The sequence below is a fragment of the Sardina pilchardus genome, chromosome 17 (genome assembly GCF_963854185.1).
Source record: "Sardina pilchardus chromosome 17, fSarPil1.1, whole genome shotgun sequence".
Classification (NCBI taxonomy): Eukaryota; Metazoa; Chordata; class Actinopteri; order Clupeiformes; family Clupeidae; genus Sardina; species Sardina pilchardus.
The window spans coordinates 19,057,888-19,085,387 of NC_085010.1; the positions used below are offsets into that span (position 1 = coordinate 19,057,888).

At 43.0% G+C, this 27,500-nt stretch overlaps 2 protein-coding genes across 2 annotated transcripts in view; one reads left to right on the top strand and one right to left on the bottom strand.

Annotated features, from left to right (window-relative positions):
• Positions 1-597: 597 nt before the first annotated feature.
• Positions 598-6,490, bottom strand: phyh (phytanoyl-CoA 2-hydroxylase). Its single transcript, XM_062517778.1, has 9 exons — positions 6,319-6,490; positions 5,852-5,907; positions 5,271-5,381; positions 4,991-5,159; positions 4,228-4,309; positions 3,343-3,524; positions 2,811-2,960; positions 2,078-2,212; positions 598-1,687 (listed from the first exon to the last, which is right to left on the bottom strand). The coding sequence occupies exons 1-9, from the start codon at positions 6,382-6,384 to the stop codon at positions 1,634-1,636; spliced, it is 1,005 nt and encodes a 334-aa protein (XP_062373762.1). The 5' UTR covers positions 6,385-6,490; the 3' UTR covers positions 598-1,633.
• Positions 6,491-12,227: 5,737 nt separating this feature from the next.
• Positions 12,228-27,500, top strand: part of ical1 (islet cell autoantigen 1-like) — a 23,277-nt gene continuing 8,004 nt past the window's right edge. The window contains exons 1-12 of the mRNA XM_062518584.1: positions 12,228-12,284; positions 12,650-12,787; positions 13,398-13,435; positions 13,687-13,858; positions 18,009-18,081; positions 19,009-19,132; positions 20,816-21,014; positions 22,094-22,219; positions 22,523-22,621; positions 25,199-25,284; positions 26,327-26,376; positions 26,594-26,662. Of these exons, the coding sequence (XP_062374568.1) occupies positions 13,422-13,435; positions 13,687-13,858; positions 18,009-18,081; positions 19,009-19,132; positions 20,816-21,014; positions 22,094-22,219; positions 22,523-22,621; positions 25,199-25,284; positions 26,327-26,376; positions 26,594-26,662 (1,012 nt within the window). The 5' untranslated portion in view covers positions 12,228-12,284; positions 12,650-12,787; positions 13,398-13,421. The remainder of the gene's footprint in view (positions 12,285-12,649; positions 12,788-13,397; positions 13,436-13,686; positions 13,859-18,008; positions 18,082-19,008; positions 19,133-20,815; positions 21,015-22,093; positions 22,220-22,522; positions 22,622-25,198; positions 25,285-26,326; positions 26,377-26,593; positions 26,663-27,500) is intronic.

A 27,500-nucleotide genomic window follows, 5' to 3' on the forward strand; every position in this document is an offset into this window, starting at 1 on the left:
TCTCTCGCTCACACAGTGAACCTTCCAAATCTGGCAGGCAGATATATTTTCTTGTCTCCAATTCAAGATTGATCTCCCCCGTACAACTCTGGAAAACCCATATTTTTGTGTGTGGGTAAGTGTGTGTTTGTATGTGGGAGTGTGTGTGAGCGAGCGAGTGTGGGTGTGTGTGTGCGGGAGTGTTCCAGTCAGTGTGTGGCACTAAGTTAAGGGTGGTACACGATGACAGAACTGTTTGGTGATGTGTTTCCCTCTCTCTGAGAAAATTGCATGTGTGTCCATCATAACGGTGGCGTGTGTGTGTATGTGATATTTTTTCCTTTTTCTCTCTCTGTTTATGTGTGTGTGTGTGAATGTGAATAGGCACATTCATATTACTCTCTTAGGTATTTTCTTTGGGACATTGGCAGTGTGAGGTAGGGGCTATCCAGGAAACTGCACTCTCTCTCTCACACCTACACACACACACACACACACACACACACACACACACACACATAAACAAAACGGTAAAAGACACAAGACAGCTAACCAGGTGTCTGACAATCTCAGAAAATACACAAAAGTTCTATTTGTCCAAAACAAACTCCAGAATCGTCCAAAGGCATACAAATGTTTATTTGACTTTAACTTAAGTACTAAGTACTAAGTTCTTGAGTTCTAGTTTAATTACAACAAGCACGTCAGGTTAACGTGTAAGGCAACACAGTGAAAATTACATGAGAAAGCATGGGATTATTAACATGCAGTAAAAATGACATTAGTGGCAACTGTTGTGTGCATGCACGCACGATGCACACACACACCTCCACCTGAAGCACAAAGCGCTACACCTGTAGCCTACAGTTTTTTCTTCTTCTCTTTCTGTACCAGAAAAGCAAATCAACCTCCCTCACACACACACAAACCTACATAAACACACATTCAGTATTATAAGCAGATGTCCTGTCACAGAGACTGTGCATGAGTGTTTTCATTCTTATTCCAGTCTCATTTCATGCCCCCCTTAATATGGACAGTGGCATGTCTTTTAAACGCTAGCACATTACAGGGTTAGTCAGGTCTCTTAACACACGCTAATTAATGTAATCTCCTGCTAAGGGTCATTATATGATTATCATAGCTATGAGGCCGGTTTTCCACCAGCCTGCCCCATGGCTATGGGAGGGACAGTCCCAGTGCACAGTATCTGCATTGTCAGTTAGACGGTGTAAATAAAGTCCCTTTTCTTGTTGAATCTGGCAAACAGGTTTAGCGCTACGTTACCAGGAGCGAATTAACTTCCTCAAAAGCTTCTCTTCTCCTCAAGGGTGTGTGAGGGTATTTGGCCAGATGCACTGGATCTCTAACACGTTACAATACATTCACCTTGTCTGACCTTAGGCAAACTCACTGCCTACCATCTGCCACCTTTTCAATGGGATTCCCTCTTCTGTATCTCTTTAGGTTGGTTCATTCGATTCACTTTCCATTTACTGGCTGCAGGATTAAGCTGAAGGGGAAATTCGCTGCAAAAGCAGCGTAACGGTCCACGAGTGATTGAAAGGACACCTGGCAGTAAAAAATAATGCACTATTGGATTTTGGGCTGTCAATCCACAGAGTGATGCTCCATGATTGGACAGGGGTGTTTTTCAAAGGGAGGTTCTCTCTCCATGTACCAGACGACCCCTCACGGCCCAGGTGTCCTGCAGTTCAGGGAACACACACACACACACACACACAGAGGGTGGATAAAGAGAGAGAGAGAATCAGTAGCTCATATATAACCACTCTACAATAGGCGTATTATATATTTAGTATCATGATGGTGTGTATTACATTTTGATAGCGTCAAAAAGTGCCATTGAGACCTTGGTTTTTTCAGTGCTGTTAACTAACACCTCACTTATTTTTTAAAACATACATACATATATACATAAACAAACACCGTACATACATACATACACACATCCGTACATGCAGTGAATGCAATACATGCAGAACTAATCTGTACTCTTTCCTCTGTACTTAATTATTCCAAACCATCATCAAGTCACATGAAAAGCTCAGATGTGACTGACTGTGTCTGTCCATACCTCAAAAGTGACGCTGTCATCCACACCATACTTCTTCTCTGCAATCTCATGTACTTCCTTGGCGATGTTCTCCTGAGTAGTACCCCTCACGTCAATGTAGTAGCAGTCTGCACTGGCATAGTGACAAGAGATCGCCTGTAGAAACGCAAACACAGATTCAGATATTTCATTCAACTGTGACCATGACCTATAGTTCTGAAGTAAGTGCATGTAAGACAAGGACTGTAGGTTATAGTTTGATTACAAACCAGAATAGAAAAGAATAGAGTAGAATCAAAAATGTAGAAATGTAGAGTTTCATCTCTGCCTTGTGAGGAGTGCTATTGAGGTGTGCTATGTGCTTACATCTACATGTGCATGAGGCCTCACACGTGTTCATGTGCATGTATGTATTCACTCCAGTGTATGTCTATGGGCCTCTCTCATTCTTTTTTTTTATCTATCCTCCCTTCCTTTCTTTGTCCTCGTTCCCACTGATCTACATAAAGAATGATGGGGCGGCAACAATGGGATAGTAGTCTATCCAGTGTTCTTTATAGATCAGCAGGAACGAGCCTGGAGGACCGAGCATCGACGATCAAGGAGAGAGGTTGAGAAGGGGCCTATGTGCTTGTGTGTCTAGTAAGTAAGTAAGTAATATTTATTTATAAAGCACGTTTACAACAGTTCACACTGACCAAAGTGCTGAACCAAAAGTCTACCTCCTACTGTATATGCATGTGCATGTGTGTACCTTGCGAAAGCCTTGGGTCTGGTTCATGCCGGAGCCGTGGATGAGCAGAGGATGGAAGAAGACCGTGTCCCCCTTCTCCATCTCCAGGTGCACACGTGGGTGGTTAGTGTCGTAGTTGCGCACACCATGGTACATCTTATTAACGCCGCCCTACAGAGACACGCAGAAGGTCCAGAGGTTTGGGGAGAAAAAGAGAGAGAGAAAGAGAGAGAGAGAAGGACCGGCAGAAGAGAGAGATGAAGAGATGGTGATGGAGGAGAAAGCTAGCGCACAAAGCCTCTTACTTCTGGCTCTGGTTATTTTCTGTTTCGTTTCCACTGTGCTCCAAATACCTTGACACACCAGAAATCTATTCACTACGGTAGGTAGAGATTTAATAAAAACACCTTTAAGCCAAATTTGTAATCGGGGTAGTCCAGCCCCAGCAGAGTGACATTTTAAAACTCTTTTACAAACACACACCTCCAACGCGGGATATTCTTGCTCCAACAGATGACATTTTACTCACACACACACACACACACACACACACCTCCCATTCGGGGTAGTCGTGCTCCTGCAGGGTGCCCTTGTGGGTGCCAGGCAGCACCACGAGGCAGCCGTTCTGCCGGGTGACGCGCTCCATGGCGGTCCAGGAGCACACGATGCGGTCGGCCGGGCGGAACGGGAAGTAGTGCAGGTCCTGGTGCATGGGGTGGCGGGACGTCTTCTTACCTGGCCACAGGTGAAGAGGAATCAACACACAGTTGTCACACTATGCTGCGCCATTAGTGTCAGTCGTTCTTTTTTACTTTATTTTTAGTACTTTTTCTGTGTCAAGTGCAAAAAACATTACATTCTTTACTGTCCGTACTACATTTTTGTTTTGTTTTTAACATTCAATAGAAACACGAAGGGGAAACGGGGGCACACATCACACAGCAGGGTGTTTCATTGAAATGAAAAAATGTGTTTCATTCTTGGTTGTGTGTGTCAGTGTTGTCTCTAGTGTCGTCTATTGTCTTGTGTGAGCTGCCTTCTCACTTGTAAGAGAGATCAATCTCAATGTGATTTCTTCCCATGTTAAATAAATAAAGTTAAAAAAACCCAATGTGTCTGTGTCTGTGCGCTAGAAAGTCGGTGTGTAGCTTGTGTTGCTAGACAAGCCCAATCCTGCACCAGTTTTGAACTTGCAACCTTTGGTATGGATAAAGGCTAAAACTCCTTCGGTACAGAATTATCTGATATCTTCTATATGATTTCTTGTAAGCAGGGTATGGCACTTTTTGTCAAATTTTACGTAGAGCTCACCAAAGTATGTGCTTCTACGGTCAACTTATTCCTCTGTGTGGTAGTATATTCGTGTGTGTGTGTGTGTGTGCGTGTGTGTGTGTGTGTGTGTGTGTGTGTGTGTGTGTGTGTGTGTGTGGGGGAGTACCTGCATCTGGGGGCTTGTTGATCAGCATAGTGTGCATAGCCATAACGTTGGGTCCAGTGAAACATTGCACATATTTCAGAATCTAATGACACAAACAATTAGTTAATCACTAATACGGGTGCTTTCACGATCAGGGTATTGTGCCTGACATTATCTGCATGCATGTCTATGCACCTCACAATATGTAATTACCTTGGATGACTACATGTTATTATTGATCATAACTACCCTTAGCAGTACCTGGTCAACTGGAAAAAGAAATGTGCCATACCACACATATTTCGTCATTTTCATTCTCAAATTAATTTAATTCATTTTAAAGCTACACCACTTCAACACACCATACCCAATTGTAGTGGACACAGTTTCACCACAACAGTAACTAACTACACATAGATTGCACTTCATGCACATAGATCAGAGTTCCCACTATAAATCAAGTGTAACATTCCATGATTTTCCCCTGATTCTCCCTGACAAAAACCCTGAATTTCCATGACCTATGAGATAAGATTCCAGAAGTTCAAGAATCGTTGACCTTTTTAGAGCAAAATATGAATAACAATTTTAGAGCGGAAATTGATATTCCACGACCTGTGGGAACCCCGATAAATTCATATGAAGCTGTGTGTGTGTGTGTGTGTGTGTGTATGTGTGTGTGTGTGTGTGTGTGTGTGTGTGTGTGTGTGTGTGTGTGTGTGTGTGTGTGTGTGTGTGTGTGTGTGTGTGTGTGTGTGAAAACATGTTGTTTATTTACACAGACCTGTGGCAGAGCACAGTAGCGGAAGAGCTCGGGGTCCTCCATGAAGTCCTGCAGTTTGGAAACAGCCTTCTGGTCCGGCATGAACTCGGATTTGGAAATGGCCACATCTCTCATCACCACCAGGCCAGGCACCTTCACCTCCCTCTTACAGATACGCTCAAACTCAGCCCTGACAACACACGCACACACACACAATGAGACAATTGCAAATACAGTAACACTGTGCGTGCGTGCGTGCGTGCATGCATGCGCATGCACAAGTTTAAATCGATATGTTTACCTGAACCGGTCGATGTCCTCTTCTGACACCAGGTTTTTGATAAGGATGAAGCCATCCTCCTCATAAGCAATTCTCTGTTCAGGGCTCAGATAATCTGTGTCCAAAGTGTACCTAAACAGGCAATAAAATAAATCACACCAGGTTACAGGGTTCAGCAATGCCCCAATGGCCCACTGGCCCAGGGCAAGTAAAATAGCGGGCCTATGTCAGGAGATTGGGTTGGCTTGTCACCATCACAAGTCAGCTAACTGAATGAAGCTAAGGAATGCAAGGCTTCTTTCATTATAATTCATTACAATATACTTTTCTGGACCAGTAGGCTATATCATGGGTTTCATCAGGTCCTTTTTCACAGATGGGTTAATCAAGCACTAGGCAGTCTGCATTCATTTGCATTACGTGCTTTATACACCTGTGGAAAGGGACCTGATGAAACCCAATAGATAGGGGACCAGAAGGCGGAATGTTACATTGGACACTACACCTGCCCTACCTGCAGTTAATGTCAGGCTCTATGCTTGCCTCGTAGCACCCACAATGAACAAATATTTTCATAATTTTTCGCGTACTGAGACACTTACCTAAGTGCTTGGGGGAGATGATACGACACATTCTGTCCGGCTGTGAAAGACGCCTTCTGAGATGTCACGTTAAAGTACAACCAAAGTCATTTAGTATAAGCTACAAGACATTTTCTGCCACCCGCGCATCACACAATTACATCGTCATTACCATACTCTGTGTATAATTTATTTACGCCTGGAGCCGCTGCCTTTTAGAAACTAGCGAGCTAACACCTTTTCCATTTCTTGTCTAAGTAGGATTGAGTTTGCGTCTTTCGCTTATGCAGACTTTAAACTTATATTCCCTCAGCAGCAATGTGTCAAAAGTGTATAGAAGCAACATTTTAACTGAGGTAAGGCCTACACAGGAATATGCCTCGATCTTTCCTGCAACTTCACCGGACTCCAAGAACACATAGTCGGTTAGAGTAACGCCCCCATGTCGCTCTGGTCTCGTAGCCACAAAACACGCCAGCAAAGGATACAACCGTAGCTCCGGACCGGTCCAGATGATTCAGAACGACTTTCAGTCGATCTGTAGCCCGCGACATAATTATGAGATACTGAATGCCACCTCGAGCGATAGCAAATTAAGGTAGGCTACGTTCAGCAGTGAGCAAATACAGGCGTCTGGGTAGTCCTCCAGCTACATAAGTCGGTCACACAAGTACAAAGTACTATGACACTGACTTTTGCCCTAGATAATCATATGATTAAACCAGCCTCTGACGTAACATATTTGTAAACCCAGGTGTGATGTAGGCCTATAGAAGACGATCTACAGAGACTAACAATTCCAAGTTGATTCAGATAGCATATTCAAAAGAAATGGTCTGTGTCACAGCAAATCTTTTGATAATGCATAGGCTGGTGAGTCTGTAATATTAGGCTATATTGCTAGAGTAACTTTTTTTTTTTTTTTTTTTTTAAATTGACAGCTAGGCCTAATAATCTTTTAAAAGCCTGCAATAACTGGACTTTAAAGCCCAGCAACGCCCAGGACAAGAAGGCACTGTCATGATACCTAGTTGTGCAGATCCAGGGCAAATACAACAAGGATATTTAGGCCTACCACCCTAGACCTGACTCCTAGGCAACGTGCAAAGTCTAAAGTCTAAATAAAGTGTGCTTAATTCAGCAAAATCTGTTTACAAATGTAAGAATAGTATTGGTATGATAGTAGGCTATTATAGCACAAACATCAGTGGGTCAGCTAAAAGCTGTCTCACACCACATGCCTTTAGTTAGGCATGAGAACTTTGCTTAAATAGACTTCTTATGTGCCCATGATACAGTTTCATGGGCACAGTGCTTCAGTGGCAGGCCACTCTGTTTCATCAAAGCTACAACTAACAGACAGACACACAAAACAAAATTACATGGGAAAACATGTATTTATTTTTCTTTTTGTTGCACAGTCAGGGGTGGCTGCAACCTTCATTTTACTGCTACATAGCCTACATGATTGTCAAAGCAGTCCACATGTATGACAAATAAATGTATGACAAATTGCTTGAACTTGAACTTGAAGTAGCCTAGCCTACATTGTAACTGACAGCAAAACAAGGTGACGTTCACTGTCATTTTATTTTTTCTCTATGAGTGAAGATGCAAAGAAATCATGCTCATTCTGCATTTGTTGACGGAATATGGCGTCAGCCTTTGCAATCTGCTCATTGGTGGTCAGATACTTGTCGAGAAGGGCCTTGTAGTGCTCTTCTGGGTGGCCATACATGTTGTCCTTCTTCCAGGTGAAGTAGGCATTGCAGGGGGTTTCTTTCAGCTGATTGGCCAGCCACGGCCAGAGCCTTGAGCAAGGAAGGAGAGCGACGGCAAAGTAAATGGCTTCTTCTTTCTCCATGATATTGCTGTAATCTAACAGGTACTTCTCCATGGCAGGGGTTGGAATAATATCCGACACACTCTATTGATGTAACAGGTGGACATGTTAGTCAACAGATTACAGCAAAAATAAGCATCATTGTCTATGTTAGTCACTGAAACTCTATGGGTTTGTTATTATCTCATTGTTATCTATTGTTATATCTCATCTAAAGGTTTTTTTTTTTAATTTTTTTTTTTAAACTTTTACGAATTACACAGAGAAGTATAATGTTGACATAATGTTTCACAAAGTACGTGGTCTGCCCCACTAATGGAATAAAGACGCAATTAAATAGGCAATTTGTGCCTATATTTTAATGCCTTTCTGGACAAGGATGATCATAGATTCACAACAACACAAATAGGCTATTGAAGCAACGCTCAGTGAATTAACAGGCTGAAATATCATCTGATCCAGTGGACTGAAACTGGAAATGTAATGTGGAACCAAAATGCGGAAATCATATTTTAACATGACCATTTTGCTGGGGTGATGGTTTCGGGTGGGGCTTGACAACGGAAAAAGTTTGAGAACCACTGATATACACTGACTAATCTAAAATGAGTATGCAAACCAGATAGCACCAGCTTGGCTGTCTTGTTACATGTGACACAGTATTCATTACCTATGAGTACGGAAGACTGATAATTGTGTTCAGGACAACAAAGCACCTTTAAAGCATTAAATTGTAGATCTGGAGAATTCGGGTGTGACTTCTGTGTAACTGTGTGATACAAAAGAGGCTTGGTTTCTTACATTTAAGTTGAATTCCTGTAGTGTAGCGACAGAGTATTTTTTGTAGTCGTCATATCTATCCTTCATGAATATGCGGAGGTCCTCAGGGGCCTTCACTTTCTCACACATCTTCTCCAACATGTCTGTTACCCTCACTAGGTAATTGATGTCCTGGATGGTGAAGCTCACATAGTAGTCAGCCTGGAGGTCTCCAAGCTGCATGTGCTGTAGAAATGGCACTTGCAAAGTCTGCTCAGCAATATCCTTATTGTTGTCCCAGAGGAGGTCATAGACATCACTGCTTCCTGTGAATGAAATGAGATACCTTTATTGAAATAAGATAAGATTGATATACCAATCTCACTGAATGTTTTTTCTTATTTTTTTTTGCTTTTTTAATTGGGCACTGGACTTCATCTGAATTTTTTGTAGAAATGTATAAATATCTTGAGGCAAAAACATCGAAGCTGATGATGCACAAAGCTATATTTTGAGCAATGTTGCTGCGTAACGTTCCATTTTACTGTATTCTGACATATTCCATTGATATTGGACAGCAATTTGTTTTCTGGAGAATCATTGCTCAACATGTTGCCACATATCACCTTGCGAATATGAGGTCCTTTTATATCATAGCCTATATCATAGCCTTCTCACATTTTACAGAAATATCTTCATTATTACACTTTACTAACAATAACCCAAGTAATACAATATCAATGCAACGCAAAGTGCAATATACAGTAGTACATTGTTATCATTATTATTTTGCAATATCTGTACAGTGGAATCAGCACACTTGCTGAACATATTCATTTTTAACAATCGAAGAACAATTTTGAAGAAAGAAAATATATAATAATAAAGTAAACAAAGGTAAACCGAACATAAAACTATACCTTTTTATAATTATTTTGATTTTATTTCAGTAAAAGTACCTGACTGCATCTTCTGTCTGTATTGCCTTGGCCAAGTCACTGTATCTCTCAAAAGTACAGTCCAGTTGACACTCCGCAAAAGCCTCTTCACGAAATTTCAAGGAGTATGTTGGTTTTAAAACCTTTATAAGGGGTGTGGATAACCAATGCCTAATCTGACAATTCAAGACGCCTTTAAATTCCACAGAAGAGACTTTTTCTTTTTAACAATGTAATTTTGCAATGTTAGTCAAGAGAAAGTTGGCAAACATTCATTTCCCTGATGTGTATAATATGACCATATTTTACTTCCTTCACATGAGTCATGAGTGAGACATTACTCTTTTTAGCTTTTTATAATCCAGGCTATTGTGAACAGACTTTCAATTGAAACTTGCAATAATTGTAGGCGCTAAATGGGTTTAGAATTACCAAGTCATGCACACATCAGATTATTAATGACAGACAGTGTTCCCAACAGTCTTTGGTGCACCCATTCAGTTGTCTTGACAGGTTTTTGTGTTTTAATGTACATTTTGATGCAGATTCTGGCAGAATAACAATTTCCCTGCACAGTTAGCACATGTGAGCTACTTTGTACGTAAATGGTAGATACATTTAAAAGAATTGACAATTTTTTTTGATTATCACTGATTATGACTGATCATGATGAAAACACTATAAAAATACTTGTGAGGCAAAACGGGAGAGAAAATGGGCAAGGATGTCCTCTTATTTTGAATGAAGCAGTATCATCTCCAAAATATTTGTGTAGGTAACATTCATTTGTTGTTACACGTCATTAAGGAGAGTATACTTGGCATCCTCTGCTGCATTTTCTGTATTGCTGCATTCGTGTAAGTGCAGTCGACATACGAAGAAAGCTTCTTGCATGACCAACTTCAAGAGAATTTATTGAGAGGTTTTTAAACCATCCTTATTAAAGACTGTGAATAACTGTCAAAGACGCCTTCTTTTAAAATTCCCAGAAAATACTTTTTCTTATCATTTGTCAATGATAAGACATGTTTCAATGTCAATGTTTCGCAAGATTAGTCAACAAAAGACAGAAATATCACATTCACTCACTATGTGCATGGTGTAACTTTAGAGCATTATGCACAAAGTATCCACATTGTTTTTTAATGTTTTAGTGGAAACCCGTAACAGATTGAAAGGGTCTATAGGTCGCCCCTGTAGGCTATAACCTCATAGCATTTCACAACCTCAAAACTTCACAACTTTTAGGGTCTTAGGGGATTCTCAGCTCAAAGTAAAACTACCCTTGACCAAATGATGACCGATGACAGCTTCAGTTCTGCATTTCACTGCAATACAAGTTGTATGTAAAAAAGGCTGATGTCGACATCATAAGTAAAAATGTCTTATCCTTTTTTACATCCAATCAGCTACACAGAAAAACAATTATTTCTGTGTATCACAAAGTTTTGTAGTATTTATCACCAAGACAAAAAGACCAGACAAAAAGGGAGAGAACATTGACAAGGCTGCCCTCTATTGTTTTAAATGAAGTAGTACAGTATCATCTTCATGGGCTATATATTGGAATGCATGTTTTTCTTCATTCTTCTTTATGACTAAGCCACAATCTGATTCTGATCCATTGGCCTATCATGGGCACTGCAGTTAATATGTGTGTGTTTTTTTTATAATTAGCATAAAATGTGTTTTATACACAATACAGCTCACAAATTACTAAATAGTAGAAATGTTTGTGTGTTAGTTGTCAACATGACTGCACAGCTACAGTAGGCCTATATAAGCATATTTGAGACCATGGTGTCCAAGCTGTTTGAACCGATAAGGGATGGCGAATAAATGGGAAATAGAGTCCAGTCCTGCACCCTTATGCGGAGACCACATTTTATGTAAGTAAGCGTATTTATAAAGCACATTAAACACAGCTTTCACTGATCACTGACCAGTACTGTACAAAATGAAACAAATAAAATGAAAATAAGTGCAAAATACAGTAGGCCTAAGAGACCTACCTGTTGATTGTGATGAATCTTAAATTGTTAGAAATATTCAAATTATAACTCAAACACTGAATGTAAAATAAAAAGGCCTATCATTTAAATAGCCTAACATTAAAACATTTAAACATTAATTTCTGAAGAAATGCTGTATGACATGCTGTTTTGATAAATGGTGCTTTGTCACTTTAAGAGCATTGAGTCTGTACATGCTCATGATGCCCTTTTGCCAGCTCTTGTTGTCTTGTTCTTTGAGCTACATTGATAGCACAATATTAACAATAATATACACAATATTAAGTTGTTTTACGCAGCATTCGTTGCTTTGGAAATTGAAGTGTGTAATGATATGTTATTTCACATTTCTGTTTCTAATTAAAGTGAGCCTGGTAGCCACCTACAGTAGCTGAATGGAATGCGTTTCAGTCAGGCATATCATGTAAATGCTTAGAAAGATATAGCCTAATTGTTGAAGACTCACCAATTCCATTCTACAACCTCTTGTCCTCGTTTTTGTTGCATTCATGATTTCCTTTTAAAAGTTTATTATATTAAAAAGGAGACACACAATGGCAAGCCATCTGCTCTCTGTCTCTCTCTCTTGCGCGCAAGATGCCTTCATCTGCTATGTGGTAGTGATTGAGAGAACCCAAAAAGTATAGCATAATGGCGTAGGTGCATTTTGACATTGTACACGTTATCGATGAAGTCAGTTTGCAGTAAAGCTACTGTATACTGGCTAAATTTTGGTGCCCCCTCTGCCCTTTGATGTCAGTGCGTGATGCGCGTAGTGAGAGCGGAGGCACTGAAAATTCCACCTTGCAAACACATCCGCCAGGCGCCAGCCCATCCGCTTTGAGCGCACAACTGATGATCTTGAACACGCCCACGTCCTGAATCAGCCTCGGCGTCAGAAGGTAAGGTCGGCCACATTCGATGGAGCAGGAAGCTATTTTCTAATTCCAGCTTTTTGGGGGCGTCGTGGTTCAGCAAAAAGCTGAAGGTGGCTCTCAGAATAAATCAGCTTGCTTGTTAGTGTGACGTTAAATTGTTTTCTGTGACACTGTATCTTTGTTTTGTCAAATAGCTTGCTGAGAAGCTAGCCACTTTTAAGTAGGCTATATCAGAACCTTCTAATGTTATGTTAGCAAGCAAGCCAGCTGGCAGTTGCCACAGTGAGTGAACGCAGACCGCGTCGCTGATTGTCCGTCTAGAGATAGCATTGTTTCATGCAATTTGCTAGACGTGTTATTTATTGCAACGGAAATAATGTTTGTTACAGTCACTTCGAGTCGGACAAGTAAACTCCGAATCTAGCCAGGCACCTTCACTGTAATCAGAAACCTGAAGCCGCTTTGGCTTCATCTTCTCATCAGGACTCGGAGGAGGAACCTGTCAGCATTGTCTAGGAAACTAGCAGGTGCGTTTTTGTCTGATCATGTCCATTTAACTCAGTTTTCGGTTATTGTTGACACGAAATGCATTTACGAAAAGGATTAACCACACATTTTGCCTCAATATAGCATTAGGTGATTCTATTTGTTGTAGCGTGCATAACATATGGAAAAGAAAAGGCTCGTTTATGCTCAACATTTGGATAGGCTACGGATACGGACGTAGCCACAAATTCACCATGTTTAATGCATTTGAGACTTTCTAAAATACTGTAAGCTATAATGCTGTGTGTAACTAGCGGACAGAAATCATGGTCTTGGGTATGACTGTGGTAATGCTGAATTATTCCTATACCATATGACATGGCAGGAACTTAACAGCTGTCAGCACGACATGCTCTTTGTTATCATAAAGGAACAGAGATCCTTGTTTCTGTAAAGTTATTGAGTCTGTCCTTTTAATAACAGATTTGGCATAGCTGACACATTTGTCTTGATATTCATTCAACAGTTGGTAGCCTATCATTTTTCAACAGTTGGTTCTTTTGTTGGCCTATCTCAGGATTTCAAATTATTAATATAGCTCTGTTGTCAAAACAGAACAATTGAACTGCTTTTCATTTTCCTTGTTGGTAGAGAGAAGCCTGTCCTTTTCAGATTATGGATGGATATGGGTAAGTAGTTTACCATAGCATTATAATATACACCAAAATCTCTCTCTATATATGTATTTCTAAATGTATCCAGAGGGGAAATGCACTGAAATGTATCTTTAATTAATTGTGATAATGGATCATACCTGCTTCAGCCCTTTCTGTAATGATGTGGGGTATAATGTTTCATGATACATTTTAAACGAGAAAACATTTCATCTCTTTATGGTCATCTGTCCACCTGGTCATCTTGTTTGTGGTCCATCTCTCAGGTTCTCCAGCGATATGTTCAGTGGGCGGGCCGTTCTTGGGGAAGACAGCTCAGTCATGGCCCGCATGCAGAAGAAGTTCTGGAAGACCAAGCAGGTCCTGATCAAAGCCACGGGGAAGAAGGAGGATGAGTATGTGGTGGCTTCAGACGCCGATCTAGATGCCAAACTAGAGGTACAGTATGTCCCTAGTATTATATGCCTTGGGTTCAGCAGCACCTTTTTATTTTTGATAAAGATCTGGTAGTGGGTGAAGTAGGTACCCATTATTATTAAATGTTTGTTTGTGCGCAAGGTTGCTGGATTATGCTTTGTATGAAGTGAGCTGACTCAAGCTGGCTCAAGCAATTATTCTTTCTGTCAGTTTTGAGATTTAAACTGAGGGCAGCAAAGGTCAGCAAAGGTCAGCGTTAGCAATAGTCGCTAGTGAGATGATCTCCTAGGTGCTGTCAGTGGCTCAAGGTCATGCAGGCCCAAAGTGTGTTGCTATGCGAACGTTTTGTTGACGTTTTCACCCTCACACATTTGTTCTATGGCTGTCAGAAGAGCCTCTGAAGGGAAAATCTGATGCTGTGTGAAATTTAGCATTTCAGCAGATGGTTAAAAAAAAAAATTTGCAAGGCTGTAAGGTGTCACTGTCTGATCCACATGAGCCTTTGTCGCATTAGGTGTGAAATGTTATGTGACCAGGGCACCAACATTCGGTCTCTGGTCTGTATACAGGAAGCCTAACTCCACTGATTATCCACATATTATTGTTGTGAGTAGTTTGTAGGTCGCACAGAGATATCTGGGTGTTATTTATATAGCCTGATTTCCAACTGTCGCCATTACAAACAGCAGAGAGAACTGATAATCAGGCGTCGTAAGAGTACACGGTGGTCTCGCAGTGTGGACTGTGCCTGTAAGCTTTTTTTTAACATGGCCTCCAGTGGTGTTGATGTCTGTTTTGTGACAAGGAGTGAGACAGACAGAGACTGTGTGTGTGTGTGTGTGTGTGTGTGTGTGTGTGTGTGTGTGTGTGTGTGTGTGTGTGTGTGTGTGTGTGTGTGTGTGTGTGTGTGTGTGTGTGTGTGTGTGTGTGTGTGTGTGTGTGTGTGTGTGTGTGTGTGTGTGTGTGTGTGTGTGTGTGTAAGAGAGCCTTATCTGGGTGCTGATTAGCGTAGTCCACCCTGTGCTTTATGCATGACCAGCGGCCTCTGCGGAGAGAGCAAGCAGGAGAGCGAGCCTCTCGTCCCTCTCAGTGCCACGTTGCCAGCTCCCTCTCTTCCTCTCCTTTCTCTCCTTTCTCTCTCTCTCTCTCTCACTCTCTTTCTTACTCCCTTTCTACTCTCTCCCCACTCTACTGCCCCAAACAGACCTCATGGGCTTGTAGGCTAAAGTCTCTTTATTCCTGCTTTATTCCTCCCTGGCTCTCTCTCTTTGCTCTCCCTTCTCTCTCTCTCTCTCTCTCTCTCTCTATGCTCTCCCCTTCTCTCTCTCTCTATGCTCTCCCCTTCTCTCTCTCTCTCTCTATGCTCTCCCCTTCTCTCTCTCTCTCTCTCTCTCTCCCAACCCCCTCCCTGTTTTGGCTGCCTGTGAGCGAGACCTGACACCCGAACCCCTCTTTGTGTGTGGTGTCTGTCTGTGCCCTGTGCTCAGGTAAAGTGATAGGTCCGTGGGTCTCTGTGCAGATAGTTCAAGTGGTAGACACACACACACACACACACACACACACACACACACATGCACAACAACACACACATGGGTCTATGTGCAGATAGCTGAAGCTGGTAGAGAGACACAGACACACACACAGGCCTATGTGCAGATAGCTCAAGCTGACACACACACACACACACACACACACACACACACACACACAAGCATACATTCACACATGCTCAGGGACAGAGAACAGGCTTCAAGGATACTCAACGCTGCCCAGTGTGGTGATTTGGCTTTATAATTCAGAGACTAAGAAAGATCTCAGACTTTTTTGCTCTCTTGTGTAGAAAATGAAAGGGGTATTGTCTGTCTTGCCAGGAGGCCATTTCTGGTCCTTTCTGGTCCTCTCTCATTCTCAGTCATGAACTTGTACTGCAGCTCTGTCACTGGCCGATTCTGCATCCAACTCTTTCACACACACACACACACACACACACACACACACACACACACACACACACACACACACATACACACACACAAATCATTTCATAAGGGGTATTCTGCTTTACTGATGTGCTTTAGGCTACTGTGAGACATTCAGACATCCCTACCAGGCATGTGTGTGTGTGTGTGTGTGTGTTTGTGTGTGTGCACATGTTGTGGTGGGCTCAGGCTAGAACCATGTTGTTGTTCTGGGCTGATGGATCATTTGGTTCAATTTGATCAGAGAGTACTAAGTGCTCTGCACCTGGAGCTACCACCTCGTGTGTGTGTGTGTGTGTGTGTGTGTGTGTGTGTGTGTGTGTGTGTGTGTGTGTGTGTGTGTGTGTGTGTGTGTGTGTAAAATGGGCATGTCCATTATTTTAGATACATAGATGACATAGATGACCAGTGAGATTTCTCTGACAATCATAGTGTGGTCACACACAGGTGTGTATTTGCAAAAGGCCCTATTGAAATGGTTGAGTAGGTGCAACCTATGTGTGTGTGTGTGTGTGTGTGTGTGTGTGTGTTTTGTATGTGCTTCCTACAAAAGAGTCTAGAGAAAGTGGTTAATCAGTAATCCGTAGACGCTGTTCCAGTGAAATAAGTCCTACTTGAAGCGTGTGCCCACAACCACAGACAGCACCATATCTAAAAGCACGACCTAAAAGCACGTAAATAAATAAAAAAAAAACAGATTTAATGGTTTCCATTTTCCTGTTAAGTGCAATGTACTGTACTGCTTGGCAATTTCCTCTATGTTGTAACACTGTGATAGTAGACAACGCTATCAGTGAGTGGACCATTATGTTGTAGATGCGCTATAAAATGTATACTGTAGATACACAATTCAATCTGTCTGCAAAACAGCACAAAACTTAAAATGTGATTTGAATTTACTGTCATTGTGGAAGTCTTGTTCTGCCCAAGGTCGGTCATGTTCCTAATTGGTGCCAGAGAAATGAATTCCCGTGACCTTGATGCAATGACCTCAAACGCTCTACTCTCTCTTGCCATCTGCTTGGTGACACGTAATGAGATGTACTAATTAATTAGATGTGCCAAGTTGTTCTGGATTTTTCCATTTTTGATCATGTTAAATGCAACAGGCAGGAAGGTCAGGTAAGGGCGTTTTTCCATGACTCTAAAAAGCAAGCAGAGACAGGGTGCGCACACGCACACACGCACGCACGCACGCACGCACGCACGCACGCACACACACAGAGAGAGAGAGAGAGAGTTCTCCTCTCTCAAGGTTAGCTCTCACTCTCACAAGTGGACTTAGAATGATTTGTTGCCATGACAATGAGGCTGCCATGGAAAGCGCACCAAGGCTGGTGTTTTTTCCTTTTTCTGTGCCAGCACAATGTGATGTCAAGGTTTTTCAGGAGCAAGAACAGACAGACAAATAAAAGATAGAGAGAGAGAGAGAGAGAGAGAGAGAGAGAGAGAGAGAGAGAGAGAGAGAGAGAGAGAGAGAGAGAGAGAGAGAGAGAGAGAGAGAGAGAGAGAGAGAGAGAGAGAGAGAGAGAGAGAGAGAGAGAGAGAGAGAGAGAGAGAGACCAATAAATGCAGAGAGAGCACTCAAACAAAGGTTGTCTGGTGAGCCAGGCTGTTATCTCGATGCTCTAAATGGGCACTAAGTCCCTGTCTGCTGTCCTTCATCCGCACACAGTGGCAAGCTGAAGGACTCTGAGGTAGACCTTCCTCCTGCTGTGTTAATAACCATCCAGTCTACATGTAGATATGAACTGCTTATGGGGGCCAAGGAGTCAGCGACATCACACTGAGCTATTTCTTTCTTTTTTTTTTTTTTTAAGTATATGTTTTGGGCTTTTATGCCTTTAATGATAGGACAGTTGAGAGAGACAGGAAGTGAGTGGGAGAGAGCGTTGGGGTGGGATCCGGAAAGGACCACGGGGTGGGAATCGCGTGCGGTGCAGGTGCCCCAGCCAGTTGCGCCACGGCTGGGGCCTCACTGAGCTATTTCTGAGTGTGAATGATTCCTGTCAGTGTCACACATTGAGTGTAACTTTGTGAAAATGATGGACATCTTTTCATAACGAGTCGACGGACATAATGATAATTTCTGTAATCTCAAGTGACTGTTTTCTCCTGTGTGTGTGTGTGTGTGAGATTGTCCACTTATGCATCATATGGATCTAACCGTAGGTCTCTTTCCTTGTCTCTAGTTCTTCCGCTCGGTGCAGTGCACATGCACGGAGCTGCTGAAGGTGATTGAGAAATACCAACAACGAATCACACGTGAGTGTTGAACGCACACACACACACACACACAAACACACACACACCAAACACACACACACACACACACACACTCACTAATAGAGTATATGGTCACATGAATAAACACACATACACAAATTTGCTAAGAATATAGCACATATAACATAAGAATACAGAAGTTTACTTGTGTATTGTTATGGCAAAAAGCCAAAAGCCACTTCCAGTCCAGGGTGACACATTATGTGGTTAGGGCTCACAAAAATGTCTCATATTTCTAGAATAAGCCCTTAAAATTCCCTTGAAAAGTGTAGTCGCTTGCTTCCCTGCTTAGTCACCAGAACAAAGGGAAGCTCTGAGCTTGTCGCGCAGGCAAAAGACATGCCAGTCAAGCCAGTTCTCCAGCCGACAGCATTGTCTATCTATTTCCTGGTCTACTCCTCCACATGACACTTGGAGATTGCCACGTGTGCCCTCAGCATTCACTGTCATCAGGTGCCAAGGGCAAAGATTAGGAGGTAAACGTGTGCAAGTTTACACACTTTACAATAATTATAGTTACACGATTTGGGGAAATTGGGGATTGCGATTTTTCTGACATACATTGTGTTTGCGATTTGCGATATACGCGATATGAAAGTCGAGCTTCAGCTCAATATTCCAAATTTCGCTTTAAGTTGGGCCAGTTGATGTCTGAGGAACGTTACACGCCTGAAACGTTACACGTGGTGATTTACCATTAAAAACAACTGAGGAGCATATTCTGGTGTGCGGAGTCTGACTTCTTGTTCTCTTTCCTGACATGCTGTAGGTCTTATCACATACCATAATGTATAGGAAATATATGGTATTGACAATGTCATGGTGGATGTATATGACTCCTGCCAAAAGGTGCACTTGAGCGTTGGCGTCCTCTTTCTCATGTGTTTGTTGACCTCTGACCCCCAGATCTGTCCCAGGAGGAGAATGAGTTGGGCCTGTTCCTGCGCTTCCAGGCGGAGCACGACAAAACCAAAGCGGGCAATATGATGGACGCCACCAGCAAGGCCCTCTGTGCCTCGGCCAAGAAGAGGTTAGAGCTGGTTGTTTTCCAACGTTCTCGCGAGAACATCAGTCAGTAAACCTTGGTCGTAGTGTTACCCAATTGCGTGCAGTGAGTAGTGAGATTTTCAAATGCATGCTTGGTGCTTCCCCCCCCTGAGTTGGGCCATTTTCATTATTCGTGACCAGACCCTTAATCTGTCAGATTTTCAGAAGAAGGAAATCTCCTCTCTTTCTCTAAATGACAAATTACACAGCGAGCAAGATGTAAGCAAGAGCGAAGCATAAACAAATCCGTTTACGAATTACAAGTAGAAGCGAATAGACTGAAAGGCTGAAAAACGTTCAAAAAAAGGGCCCTGGTTTAAATTAGCTGTAAAACTGATGTTAATCATTGGGTGCCTCTCATTTGGGCTTTTATACGTCCTCCCTTGCTCCTCGGGCCTCGATCCTCACTGATCGACATAAGGAATGATGGGGCGAAAACAATGGGATAGCCTATCCAGTGTTCGTTATAGATCAGTGGGTACGCCCCTCGAGGATCGAGCATTGAGGATCGAGGATCGAGGAGGCATGTTGAGAAGCACCTAGTGTTGTTTAGTCGAGGTGTTTAGCTGTTGTATCAGGTTTGTGGGAGGAGAGCTCTCTCTCTCTCTCTCTCTCTCTCTCTCTCTCTCTCTCTCTCTCTCTCTCTCTCTCTCTCTCTCTCTCTCTTCTCTCTCTCTCTCTTCCTGTCCTGAGTTTCTCAACGGCCATGATGACTCACCCCGCAGGGTCTGTGGTGCATCTCAGTGTCTCTGCTGTTATCAGCTCAGATCGGCCGCACTGCTTGTGCTCGTGGGAGCGCTGTAATACGAGCAGCGCCATTGATACTCTTCATGTTGTGTTGTGCATGCCGGCAGTGAGGGCGCACTGTGTGTGTGTGTTCGTGTGTGTGTGGGTGTGTGTGTGTGGGTGTGTGTATGTGCCTGGCCGTGTGTGTGTGTGTGTGTAGGGGTGGGGGTGGGGGGGTCTGTGTGTGTTTGGGAGCTGCTGGTTCTTGATCCAATCAGTTCCACATTTAAAAGAAAGTGGTGTTCCATCTGACTTGAGATCTCAGTGCCTGTGGCATCAGGCTATAGCCCTTACTAACCTTGTTCAATGTGACTGTGAGGCTGAAATGGTCTTACGAGCATTGCCCCAACAGTGCAATAAATAAAGCAGTATAGACTAGTGTAAAGTTGACCGACATTTAAGTGCACTATCATGTCAAGTGTCTATGTAGTGTTTTGTTTAATGGCATGTTTTAGCCTTCTTCATGTGATCTGATGTGATCTCAGCCCTCTGACTGGTCCATGATCAGGATGTGAAATGTCTCTTAATATATGTTTATGTTTGTGGTATTAACCAGATGCTTTTTGTCCAAAGCGACTTACAATGACATGAATAAACATTACATTTTCGGCCCACACATTACAAGTGTTTTGGCTTACACTTTTATCAGGGTCATTGGCATACCACTTTCTGCAGGGCACTAGATTCCTTATTCGCATCTGCAGAATAGAAATGAATGTAAATAAATCCACAAAAAATGACCGACCAACAATCGAACAAACACAAAAGAACAAATCAGTCAAATGTCCAATAAAGATGTATGTAAATAGACCTACAAATACATGTATGTATGTATTTGATTTCTCGCTCACTCTCTCTCTTTCTCTCTCTCTCTCGTCAGGATGGCCCTGTGTCCCCCTCTCCACCGGATGGAGCAGGAAGTGGAGACGTTCCGGCGGCGTGCCATCGCCGACACGCTGCTGACGGTGACCCGCATGGAGAAGTCCCGCACGGAATACCGCGGAGCGCTGCTCTGGATGAAGGACGCCTCGCAAGAGCTGGACCCCGACACCTACAAGCAGCTGGAGAAGTTCCGCAAGGTTAGCTAGCACTGCGTCACTGTGTGTATATGTGTATGACTGTACGTGTGTGTACTGTATATGTATGACTGGACCGCTGTGAGTGTGTGAGTGCGCGCGCACACATGTGTGCAGGATGTTTGCATGTTTCGGCGATTCTGTTTGTGTGCTGATGGGGTGGGTGTGTGTGTGTGTATGTATGAGACTGGAAAGGAGATAGCTTTGTCTTACTTCGGTTCGCGGCTCTCCATTCATTAACGGATGCAGTCATTTCACTGGGTTTGATGTGAAATGGTTCTGACAGTCCTCTTAATGTGAGATCCCTCTCATGGGCAAACACGTCTGTCTCTTCCTCTCTGCCGCACTGTTTGGATCTGCTCCCACTGGAGTTGCCAGTGATCAGAGTTCACTTTCTTCGCTCAGAACAAGAAAAGCACAACATAAAGATCACAACCAAGGGCAGAAGTGTGTGTGTGTGTGTGTGTATGCATGCCTGTGTGTGTGTGTGTGTGTGTGTGTGTGTGTGTGTGTGTATGTATGCATGCCTGTGTGTGTGTGTGTGTGTGTGTGTGTGTGTGTGTGTGTGTGTATGCATGCCTGTGTTAATGAGCCTTGTCTTAGACTATGTTCTTTACAGGTTACCATGTGAACAAAGACAACTGTAACCGCAACTGCTTGCATAAGACACAAGCACACTCACACATCTTTGTCAGCATGACTGGCGCGTACTAGAAGTGTAGGGATTTTGTGATGGTAAACGGACAGCATTTATATAGCATTTTCTAGTCCTCTGCCATGTCATGCTTCACATTCACCCATTCACAAACACACTCATACTGTACACCAATGGCCTCCGGTTGTGGAAAGACTCCTCTACCTCCTGCACCGCTGCCATCTTATGTGATATGAATGTGTGTGTGTGTGTGTCTGTGTGTGTGTGTGTGTCTGTGTCTGTGTCTGTGTCTGTGTCTGTGTCTGTGTCTGTGTCTGTGTCTGTGTCTGTGTCTGTGTCTGTGTCTGTGTCTGTCTGTGTCTGTGTCTGTGTCTGTGTCTGTGTCTGTGTGTGTGACTGACATCCCTGTCCTGTGTGTTGTGTTCAGGTGCAGGCACAGGTCAGAACGACGAAGGTGCAGTTTGACAAGCTGAAGAACGACGTGTGTCAGAAGGTGGACATGCTGGGAGCCAGCCGCTGCAACATGCTCTCCCACTCCCTCTGCACCTACCAGGTACACACACACACACACACACACACACACACACTCACACTCACTCACTCTGTTTTCAGGTGACTCAACAAGTCAACAAGTATTGACTGCCATATTGATTAGACGCACACGCACACGCGCACGCGCACGCACACGCACACGCACACGCACACGCACACGCGCGCACACACACACACACACACACACACGCACGCACGCACGCACACACACACATTATCACCTGTGGTAGATTCAGATATTTCCATGATAGATTAACTCTAACTTCATTCTTTTTTATGTGTGTGTGTGTGTGTGTTTCTTCAGACTACACTCCTGCAATACTGGGAGAAGACCGCCCACATGATGTCTGCCATCCACGAGGCCTTTAAGGGATACGTTCCCTACCAGTTCACCACAATAAAGGTGTGTAGATGTACATGTGTGTGTGTGTGTGTGTGTGTCTGTAATGGGTTATTGGTTAAATGGGCAAGGATGGTGACTGCTGGCGTGAACAGTGCACAGCGAGGTGTCATTGAGCCTTGCTGGCCTTCTGGCTCTATGGACCTCTCATGCTAGTTTAGTTTGTTAGCAATCCAGTCCAGTCTCATAGTCCGTGAGCCAGAGGGGTTGGTCGTTACCGAAAAAGTGGCAAAGGCTACCATACCTTTTCTGAAAGCCTGGGATCTCAGCTTTTCAATGATGTATGATGGCCATCTGACAAAAGTAGCTGTTTTGAGTTATGATGCATAATGTAAACTAAGGTTGAAGAAATAATGCGTATAAATCAAGCAGAACACTGAAATATTTTATTTTGTTATGTTTGGTATCATTTTAAAGGGGAGACTCTGAGCTTTCATTTAAATCCTTTTATGAACATTTTGGATAAGTACAGCCAACCCTGGAGCTCTTCAAACCTTTAATCACACACATTTTCCTGCCATTTCCCTGCCATCTTTTGTCTTTTAATCCTGTGGCACCTGGGAGCATCAGAGAAACAAAATTCAAACACTGAAATACTGGCATGACCCTATGGATTCAGAAAATGTATCATTTACCCATATTATCTGATTTGGAGGGGATGATTTTCCGTCTTATATCAGACATGGCGTTTTTTCAAAGACATAAACAGTAGTGTACTATTACCCTTAAGGTTAATTTGTTGATATGTCGAGTTGAAAGTCTGAGGTAAATATATTTGAAATAATAATTATTGATACAGATAATTTTGAAAAAGTTGTTATACAGTGCAACACACTGACATGAGGAGTGACACAGTCCCTCTTACATGAGCAGGACAGAAACTCAAGTACTGCTTGTGGACCAATGGAGACATTGAACCAGTCTATGGAGAGCTGTAAGTCACCATCTTGGTCCAGTCTAGACCACCATTGCTCAACTGGGGAAGGAACTTCAGGGTTGTTCTCGAGGCATCTTCTCCAGATAGCACCTTGATAGTTAGCTCTGAGACCGTGCTTCCTGAGAGAATCCGAGCATGGAGTTAACTGCCAGGATTCTACGCCTTTCTTTGCACAAAAAAAGTGCATACTTCATTTCATTGATGTTGGTGATTCTGGACTTGGAGCTGTACATTTGACATGTGAACTCCTTTAAGGCTGCATACCACTCAGGTGTCATTGCCCAGTCTGCCCCAACCTTCTGAAAGGTCTCACAGAAGTTTTCATTCTTCTGAAAAAGTTTTAGGGCTGACACTTTACCATGGCCTGCACATGCACTTACAGTATTGCAGCCTGTGTATACGTGTATTTTCTTGCCTGAGAACAAGGCATTCATTTTTTTATGTAAATTCAAAGAAAGTGGGGACCTGATATAAATGATATGTGGTGGATATGTATTAAGGACCTTTTTAACTATCTAAAAATGCTGAGAATGCTGAATAACAACTTTTTCAAAATTATCTGTATCAATAATTATTATCTAAAATATATTTACCTCAGACTTTCAACTCGACTTATCAACAAATTAGCCAAGGGTAATAGTACACTACTGTTTATGTCTTTGAAAAAACGCCATCTCTGATACAATACTGTAAATCATCCCCTCCAAATCAGATAATATGGGTGAATGATACATTTCCTGAATCCTTAGGGTCATGCCAGTATTTCAGTGTTTGGATTTTGTTTCTCTGATGCTCCCAGGTGCCACAGGATTAAAAGTCAAAAAATGGCAGGGAAATGGTAGGGAAATGTGTGTGATTATAGGTTTGAAGAGTTCCAGGGTTGGCTGTACTTATCCAACATGTTCACAAAAGGATTTAAATGAAAGCTCAGAGTATCCCCTTTAAAATGATACCAAACATATCAAAATAAAATATTCCAGTGTTCTGCTTGATTTATACACATTATTTTTTTAACCTTAGTTTACATTATGTGTCATAACTCAAAACAGCTACTCTTGTCAGATGGCCATCATACATCATTGAAAAGCTGAGATTCCAGGCTTTCAGAAAAGGTATGGTAGCCTTTGCCACCTTTTCGGTAACGGTTTCCATAATTTGAGGCCCTGGCTCACGGTCTATCAGTCCAGATGTTTATGTTAGGCAGCTAGCATGGCAGCTCAGCAGGAGCTCAATGGAGTTGGTTTTTTTTTGCGTGCAGAATAATATCTAGTCCCACATGAGTCCTTTGAATCTGTGAGACCTCTTTGTTGTGTTGTGTTGTGTTGATGTTGGTCAGGAGCTGCGGGACCCTATGGATCAGTTAGCATCTCTGTTGTGTTGTGTTGATGTTGTGTTGGTCAGGAGCTGCGGGACCCTATGGATCAGTTAGCATCTCTGTTGTGTTGTGTTGATGTTGGTCAGGAGCTGCGGGACCCTATGGATCAGTTAGCATCTTGTGTTGTGTTGTGTTGATGTTGGTCAGGAGCTGCGGGACCCTATGGATCAGTTAGCATCTTGTGTTGTGTTGTGTTGCTGTTGGTCAGGAGCTGCGGGACCCTATGGATCAGTTAGCATCTCTGTTGTGTTGTGTTGATGTTGGTCAGGAGCTGCGGGACCCTATGGATCAGTTAGCAGAGGCTCAAGCAGAGGAGGACTCCAGGAAGGCAGCTCTGCAGACACAAACAGACAAGTGAGTTCGTGCACACTCAAACACTTGCACCCACAAGTACACATATCACATAATGCATAACACCCCCCATACTCACACACACGCACCCCCACTAACTCCACCCAACCAACCAACACACACACACACACAAACACACGCGCGTGCGCGCATGCTCCACCACCGACCCCATCCTCCCACCAACACACACACACACACACACACACACACACTCAATCAGTACACCTGCAGTGTGTACACCTCTCCATTTCCCTCCCTGTCTCATTGTCATGTGCGTGGTGCACGCATCCTCTTGCTGTCTGCATCTCTCATCACACGTTCGTGTCTCTCGTTTCATCCTCTGCCGCCTCCTCCGTGGCCTCTGCCTCATGCCCTCTATCTCAGTCTTGTCTCTGTCAAACCAGAGGACATGGTCAGGTCCCTGTGCACTCAGCTGTAAGTGATTCAGCAGAACTGAACTGTGTGTGTGTGTGTGTGTGTGTGTGTGTGTGTGTGTGTGTGTGTGTGTGTGTGCCTTAGCTCTGTTTAAACAAGGAAACGACCCGTTTCCCTTATCAAACAGTAGGAAGTGAGTCAGCAGATTTGTGTAGCTCCAGTGCCTCCTTGCTTCCTCCCCACCCTTACAGTCACTTAGTGTAGAAGTATATTAGTGTGGAACCACCCCGATATATAACCAACGTATTGTAACCAATGCCAGGTGTGCACCAGGTAGCCTGGTGTGCTTCCGTGCTTCAGTCTCAGTGGCCTTCTACAGGTAGATTAGCGTCACCATTAGATCACCTGTAGACAGGATCTGTAGTATCCCTGCTAGTCTACCCTGAGATAATCTGTCTGTCTGTCTGTCTGTTTCTATCTACAGTATATCTATCTATTTATCTATCTATCTATCTATCTATGTATTGATCTATGTATTTGTCTGTCTGTCTCTGTCATCACTCACTCACGCATTCACTCACACACACACACACACACACACACACACACACACACCTTCTCCCTTTGTTTCCTAACCTTGTACACTTACGAGTTGCCTTTGTGTTCTCAGTCTGGTGTCTCTGGAGGAAGAGAATCCTGGAGAGATGGCACCTGACAATGGTAGGCACTCTCCCTGGCCCCGGGCCAAACGTGTGTGTGTGTGTGTGTGCGCGCGCATGTACGTGTGTACGTTCTGTACTTTAGTGTCTGTTTGCGTAAGATCATTTCAACAGAACCTTGCTTGTTTGTTGACCTGGTGGTCGTGTCACGGTTGGTTTTATAGCTCTGTGCCGTGTTATGTCTCTGTGTCTGAATTGTGGGTGTGGTCTCTTCTCAGTCTCCACCCTTGCGTTGGACGGACAGAGTCGGGACAGCGATGGCTCCTTATGTGCCAGTCTGGACTCTGGTAAGGCTGCACCTCTTGAGTGTGTGTGTGTGTGTGTGTGTGATCATCTCTCTCTTTCTCTCTCTCTCTCTCTCTCACTCACACACACACTTACGTGCTCTCTCTCTCTTTCTCACTCTCACCCGCACACACTCACACGCTCTCTCTCTCTCACTGTGTGTGTGTGTGTGTGTGTGTGTGTTTGTGTGTGTGTGTGTTGTGGCTGTGGTGGAGGTATTGTTTTACATGTAAATACAACCCCTCATACTGCATCAAATGCATGTTCAGTGTTGTTGTGGCTCTAATCTAGTTGAAGGATTAGAGGCATTAATCACACTGGCCCATTGACCCATATCTCTAGACACTTTAGCTGGCAGTGGCAGTGTCAGCTTAGCCCTGTTTTTATCCTTTTTTTTTATCTGTGTCTGTGCTGTAATTATGAAAGATCTGTTAAATATGGCTGTACATTTAACCGAATTTCAATTCCAGTTCTCAAAATATGACTCGCCAACAATTATGAAAATTTGAATCTAAATCAAAATTTGCCGCATTCCGTTTCGCAAGGATGCTCTTGTTTTTATATCCAGCACTGCTTTACAGACGGAACTGTTAACTGAATTATGTTTGAAATTCCATTGAATTCCTGAAAGTTAAAACATTATATGGTTTCCAAAATCATTTAGTAAAGGGTCGTTTACACCAGGAACGATAACTGTAATGATAGCTATAAAAAAATGTCGTTCTCGTTAATATGAATGACCACGTTCACACATGACCTATAACGATAATGCCGTGAAGAATATCGTTGGGATCACTTTCAGAGCGATTTGGAGAACGTTAAAAAGCTAATAGTCAATCA